At 30.7% G+C, this 7,592-nt stretch overlaps 1 protein-coding gene across 5 annotated transcripts in view; it reads left to right on the top strand.

Moving 5' to 3' along the window:
- Window positions 1-5,309: 5,309 nt before the first annotated feature.
- LOC101509258 (protein yippee-like At3g08990) overlaps window positions 5,310-7,592 on the top strand; it is a 3,929-nt gene continuing 1,646 nt past the window's right edge. For 2 of the 5 annotated variants that reach the window (XM_012713559.3, XM_004492372.4), the window contains exons 1-2: window positions 5,310-5,440; window positions 5,678-5,845. In XM_012713559.3, coding sequence (XP_012569013.1) covers window positions 5,750-5,845 — 96 coding nt within the window. In that variant the 5' untranslated portion in view covers window positions 5,310-5,440; window positions 5,678-5,749. The other 3 variants (XM_012713560.3, XM_073365857.1, XM_012713561.3) reach the window with 2 other exon arrangements.

Raw genomic sequence — 7,592 nt, 5'->3', positions numbered from 1 at the left:
ATCAGCAGCACCAACATAACGAGCTTCACCATTAGGAGCCTGAACAACTTATATTTCCTGGAGGTCCTTACGATCTTTCCCACCTTAAGGATTATGAGCACCACATTGCAGTAAAAGTGTGAAATGGACAGTTTAATAAATAATTTATTTTATTACATATTATTATATAGCATAATATGTATATTTGTAGTATAAGTTATTACAAAGTTGATTTTAGGAACTCAAACACATGATATATATAGTTTAGTTTATACAAAGCTGATTATAATATAGTTTATATGTATATTTTAATACATTCATAGTATAGTTCATTAGAGTTTAATGAAATAATTGTATATTTAGATTATAATTTATGGTATGTTATTTTAATTAAATTGGATAGACGTGCCTTGAAAGTTGTTTCAAATGACAAAAAGCAAGACAAACTCATTGATATCATATATGTATTATCTGCTCAGATAGATCATTGGATTACTATGTATGAATTACGTCATATGCAACGATGTAGTCTGCACACGATTGATGTTAATCTGATGTCTACTTTTGCTGAGAGATGGCATGCATAGACTATCTCATCTCACATGTTATTTGGTGAAATGACTATTACTCTTGATGATGTTAGGGGTCTTTTGAGCATCCCATGTTATGGTGAGTTTTTTACACCTTCCACTAATGTGAATGAAGATTTGGCCATTAATGTTGAGTTATTATGAGTTGATCATGATGAAGTTGTAAATGAAATTAGGACCAATAGAGGTGCCTCATATAGTTTTGAGTGGTTGAAAGTTGTATTTTTTAAACAGTTTCGTGAAGGACGATATAACTGTGCAACAAGGGCATACCTACTTCATTTGGTAAGGTGTATCATACTAGTTGATAAAAGTTCTATCTTTGTATTTGCAAAATATTTGTTTCTTTTTCAAGACCTTGATACTTGTGGTAAATGGGCATGGGGATCAGCTGCTCTTCTTGTTTTATATGACTATCTTAGAGATATTACACTGCCTGCAACAAAGTAGATTGGAGGATATTTATCTCTATTTCAGATACTATTATATTATTTTTTATACTTATTATATTGTTATTTGATAAGATGTTTATTTAATTATTTATATTTTTTATTATTTACAAACATGGATTTATGAATATTTCCCTGACATTTGTAAACGTAGATTAAATGTCACGGGTGTTTCAATGGACTGCAAAACAAACATTTCAGAACATAGCATACTACAAAGCAAAGTTTGATGTTTTGAGATATATTAATATTATCTGGATGCCTAATTACGATGAGAACTCTACAACACAATTTCAATTTGTGTCGTTATTTACAGGGTACATTCGTTGGTGTTCCACGATGATACCATATTTACCAGAGAGATGCATACGACAGTTTGGATATACTCAGCACATCCCTCCTACACCACCGATGCTCGTTGTACGTGATGTTGGTGTTGAATGGAGTATGTACATGAACTCTTTATGATCCATACGTACTAAATTGCATCCAGTTGCATATCTACACGAGTCTGTTGAGGGCTACGTTCAGTGGTACTATAGGATATCTCATCCTCAAATGATTCCTTACGTTGTTATATATGTTGGTGCTAGTTATGATGTTGATGTTGGTCCTGGTCCTAGTTATGATTTTGGTGTTGGTCATGGTGAATGGTATACACAGTGTCAACTAATGAGTGGTGTTATACAGCAGAGTTTAGATTTACATAGACTAAATCTTGAAGATGAGATGTGTGTCTTATCAGAGAGAGCTTTATACATATTTAGATGAGAGGATTATTAGTAGTATTGTAGTACTATAGCTTTATTCGGACTTATTTGTTTAAACTTATCTTGATTGACTTATTATTCAGACTTTATTATTTAAAGTTATTTATTTAGACTTTTCTTGATTGACTTATTATTCACGATATCCACATTTTGCATCTGTTTTAACATTAAGTATGTCTTCAATATATGGATGAATTAGAGGAGGAAACTCGTCCAAATATTTTCTAACTTGACTCAACAGAGGTGCTTGCTAAGAGACTTGTTTGGATGCTTGTTGGGAGACTTGATTAGATACTTGTTGGGAGACTTGTTTCGATGTTATTTCACGCATTGATATTATTTGGTGGTGCACACATTAATGTTGTCTCTGGATATGCTATTTCACACACCTTGTTCTTCAATGCCCTCGTTACAGGAACATTAAGGGTTTTCCATCTTTTCCAAATTATATTCATCTCTGATCTAATGTTGAACTCTGAATCATTTTCCAACTTTTCTTCCTTTTGATCAATATTCATGGTTAATTTCCTCCAATGTGTATGAACAACATCTAATGGGATCAGAACACCTTCCAACTTGTATCGTGCCGACATGCACAAGGTAATCCATGAGTATTTCAAGTATACAACAACACACAACTTTGTCGTTACCAACATAGCTGACTCTCTTGTATTCATGAACAATATCAACTAAAGCTTTCTTGGATACAACTCAAGTCAAATTCTCATAGAATGGATTGTTGTGTATATGCTCCTTGCGACCCTTATTTATCTCAAATGAACCTTTTATCTTAATAATTTGAACTTCAACATTTCATTTATATCATTTCATGCCTTGCAGAAATCTCCTTTACTGTGTTCCAAAAATTTATTCAATAATCAATGAGCAGACTCAACCCTAATATTCAAACATAAAAAAGATTTGATATTATTTCAATAAAAATTCTATCATGCATGTTTAATCCTATATAAGTATAAATATAAAACAAAATGCAAAGTTTTAATGATGTACTTAGTCGTAGTATTTCCTAGATGCAATACTCGATTGGTTCATGCTTCAACAAATCTTTTCTTGTGAGGGCTCAACCATGTGTCTCTGACATAGTCAAAGAAAATAATATTATCGACACATGTTTGCTCAAACAATTTCAAAAGTTTTTTGTACTCCTTCTCTTCTGAACAATAAACAATTTTCCTCCACAACTCAAAAATCGATTCATACATATCTTTCTTTAATATATATTGTTTGCATTTGGCTCCAATATTTTTGTTAATATAAAGTTGACAAAGTAAATTTGTTGAAGATGAAAATACAACTTTAATTGCATTCATTAAAGCAAGTTATGTGTCAGTCACGATCACTTAAGGAAATGAGGTGTTTGAAACAAACAACTCGTTTAACTTCTCTAATGCCCAACAAGAGTTTTCTTGACGCTCACAATCCATATAAGCAAATGCAATGTTGAATGTCAACCCAGTTGAAGTTACCCCAACAATTTCAAACATTTTTACCTATAGTTGTTGGTTTGGTAGGTGTTATCCATGATCAATACAAGAGGGAACATGTTCAACAAAGTTATGGAATTTGGGTGTGTCCAAAATATGTCCCTCACAATGTGGGGGTCTCCATGAATCCTACTCCAACAAACATACTTCTCAGCTTCAAGTAACTTCAACAGATGTTGTATATCAGTTCTTGTATGTGCTTCGTTGCTTATAAATTTGAAAGATATTAGTCACATTCTCCTTATCTCGATCTCTCAAAGATGACAAGATGTGTCTCAATGCAGCGTGATACTTTGTCAGCTCGTCAATATGTTTCTTATCTTCTTCTTTTAAGCGTATCATAAATGCATTATTCTCAAAAGTAGCCACTGACTCATGGTTGTGAAGTCCACACATTAAACTAATAATTTGTCCCTCAATATTTTTCAATGGTCCCGATCTAAGTTTAAACGCACAACCACACCTTTTAGTTGAAGTACCTGAATTAATTTTATTTGACTTATATTTTCCACCTCTATCACAACCAATAATTAATTTTGACTTCCTTCCTCTCTTTCTGGTCTAAACATCAGAGTGAGTAATGATAACAACTACTCGATTTTGTTGGTCAACCTCTCTTTGCCCATGATATGAAAGCTTTTTGTGACTCAAAAATTTGATCAGTTGTGAATGCTTCAGTTAAATCCATACATAATGGTTTTATTTTCAGTCAAATATTGTATTTTCAAAAGTATACATAATGGTTGAAATTTCCGGTTAAGTAAAAGTAACTACCGGAAATTTCAAGGGACAAATTTCTAGTAGTATAAATATTGTATCGGAAATATGTGGGCTAAATTTCGAGTAAACAAATTGTACTACCGAAAATTATAAAAACGAAATTTTCGATAGTTATAAATTGTATACCAGATTTTTAAGAGAAAAATGTTGCTTACCAGATATTTGGTTGAGATGATCAAATTTTGGAGTAATTTTTTTTTTACCATTCATTGAATGAAAATTAAAAGAATAATTTTGAGTTTTTAATAATTTGGGAGATAAGTTTAACTCGGGGTACGAAATCCAAAGTCCAATGACAAAAAACTTCAACAGACAAATATCATCTCGAATTTAGAACCTTACTTGTGTGATTATTATGGTATCTCTTTTATGATTAAAAAAAATATTAACTCAAATAAAAATTAGAGGTGTAGAATTTATTTTTGATATATTTAAATATGTATGAAGATAATTGATTTTGACTCTATAATTAATTCAAATCCAAGAAACTATAAATTATAACTTTTATTCATAAAGTTATTTTTAATATTAAAATTAAATTATTGTACAACACATTTTCACATAGATGCATTTATATATTAAATTACTTTATATTTAATTCACTTTTAATAAAAAATATTAAAGATAAATTCATTCAGATTTAATTTTTATAATCGTAGAATCAAATATGATTGATAAGTTTATAAAAATATTCTTTAAAAAAGTAAGAGCATTTTCAACGGTAGCAAAATAAGTTCGTCAGCCAATTTATAAATTTTTGTTCTTATAAATTGAATGAATTTTAATTTTTAGTTTTTATAAATAATTATTTGTTTTTTAACCTTCTAATAACACATGAAATCATTATTTTGGCCAATTTATTTAAAGACATATAAAAAATTAATTTCGGATGTCATAACATTTTTTTTGTTAATCACGAAGAGATTTGCGTTTAGTGGATATGAGTTTTGTGAACCTCTATTATAAAATTTAATTTCTACTCATAAAAAATATGATCACATACTCCTTTAGGTATCAACAACGTAGACATTCATATAACCTTTTATAAGACACATATGTAGTTTTTTTATCTCAATAAAAATAATATTTTGATATTTTAGAGGGATAAAAGCTAAATGTATTGATAATTGGAAATCTGACTTATACTTACGAACAATTTTTGGTTATAATTTAAAAAAGTGATTGTAAACAGAGATATAGTATGTTAAAGAAAAATAAAAATGAATCCAATTTAAAAAAGGAATTAACAAATATAGCATGGTGGATAGTGTGTGTGTCTTGGGGCACAAGGACATGTTCACAAAGTCTCATCAATTTTTGCTATTAACAATCTCCAAATTTCACACCCGTTTCTGCTTTCTCTCTCGGTAACAATCTCCGTCAAACCCTTTTTCTCATTCATATTCACATTATTATTCTACATTTTCACCTACTTTTTTTCTTCGAAATTAACATTTTCTTGTCATTTTTCCGTTACATTGCATGCTTTCAAAATCGTATTTTTACTTTTCCTGATTGATTCTATGAGGTTAATGCTATATGGGTTCTCTTTGTTTTCTCATCAACATTTCTGGGTTGGTGTTTTTTTTCTCTCTCTTGTTTAGGTGTTTTTCTGAAGAAAATTTCAGTTAACTGTTTTTTGGGGTTGATAGATTCATTGATGTAAAGGGCGAGACATGGGAAGACTTTTCTTGATCAACCTTGAAGGATACATCTATAGCTGCAAGTTTTGCCACACACATTTTGCCCGTGTTGATGATATCATTTCCAAGGTTTTTTTTTTTTACTTTTGTTTCCCTCAAACTTGTTAATTTTTCTAATGTTTCTGGTTTTTGCTGGACTGTTGTTTAATGTATGAGGTTTTTTTGTGATGTATCTTAGTGGTTTAACTTGGTAAGAGAGATGTACTGAGACACCTTAAAGGAATGAGGCAATGGGAAATAGGATCAACAAGGGTGAATAGAAAAATGGGTCATATTGGGTTTATGGAGTTGTGATATTCTATATAGGAATTGTGTTTGTGTGAAACATTTTCAATTTTAACACGAGTAAGCAGTTATTTTCGTCCCCAAATGTGTGAGGCATGTGGCTATAGTCCCTAAGTGAATCAAAATTACAAAAACATCATAAGGTGTGTCTTCTCTTAGTAATTTTGTGGATTAAACTGACTAACATAAGACATATTCGAGGACCAAACTAATTAACTAACTAATCAAAGACACGCGCAAGACTAAACTGACATACAAAATACACATTTGGAGATGTTTTTGTAATTTTGATACATATTGAGACTGTAGCGGCAGCACCTCACATTTAAGGTCTGTTGTTTACTCATATTAACAATCAGATTGAAAACTCTAAACAATTATATTATAGTAATTATAGTCTTTTCTCACTAAATGGTGTCAATTGTATGTATCAAATAATGTCATGAATCCTATCATAAACTATGTATAGAAACAGAACACTTACTTACATCTAAATCCTTTTTAATGGTTTGATTTCCTCTATTTAATTTTTTCACCTTATCAGTGCTTCTATTAGTCTTCTCCATGTGTCCAAACCACTTAAGGTGATTCTTTACCATCTTTTCCTCAATAAGCGTTAGTCTACCCTAACTTAATTGATAATGCTTTGACTCATATCCTATCTTGCCTCGTGCATTCATTCATTTATTGTGACACTTGTGTCTACTTAGATGTAGTTTTGATTTCCATATACATGTCAACGTTCTACTTATAACTTTCAATGGTATATATTTATTTCATTCATTAGTGTTTCTTATGTATATGACATTGTCATGTCATTTTCTTGTATTTAGATTTTTCCTTGTTGGTGTTTTAGTGATATAGCATGTCATTTTGTGTATCCGTCCTTGTTTCTTGTTGTGCTGGCTTGAGAATTTATTCTGTCATCGTGCAAATCTTCCGATATAGAAGGATCCTCTATTTGACTAATTATATTTGCATTGTAGTAATAAAGCGTTGCTTCAAATTTCGTCATGTGCGACTGTACTAGTTCATAATTGCAATAATATCATTAAATTGTTATTTTTGTTCAGATCAAATGGTGATGTTTCTTAGCAAGAAGTTTTCTTACATAGATGATTTTCTTCATTCAATCATGATATAGTTTTACTTCTTTATAAGATTCATAAACCGAGGGTGACAAAATTTAGGATGACATGCTTGAAATACTTTTCAAATAGATTATATTAAAAGACTTCTTAAGGATTGACCTTTTGGTCTAATTTCCTAATTTGACTCTTTCATCCATATTTGAATAGACCATTTCCAAGCTAGCGAAAAATCCTTATGATTCAACATCCCTATCAGAACTTGTTCTGTCTCTGTCATTGTATTCAAAATTCATGACTTTATTAGACTATAGTCTTTTGCATGGTTATCTGTGTATGAATTGGTATTGGATGTCAGGTCCTGATTTGAAACTTTTTTTGTTAAAAAGTAAATGTTCTCTGAGTTGATTATGGCTCCTGATTGATTCCTACTGTGCTGCATT

The sequence above is a fragment of the Cicer arietinum genome, chromosome 3, assembly GCF_000331145.2.
Source record: "Cicer arietinum cultivar CDC Frontier isolate Library 1 chromosome 3, Cicar.CDCFrontier_v2.0, whole genome shotgun sequence".
NCBI classification, from domain to species: domain Eukaryota; kingdom Viridiplantae; phylum Streptophyta; class Magnoliopsida; order Fabales; family Fabaceae; genus Cicer; species Cicer arietinum.
The sequence above is the reverse complement of the archived record's forward strand: the minus strand, read 5'-3'. Positions and strand labels throughout refer to the sequence as shown.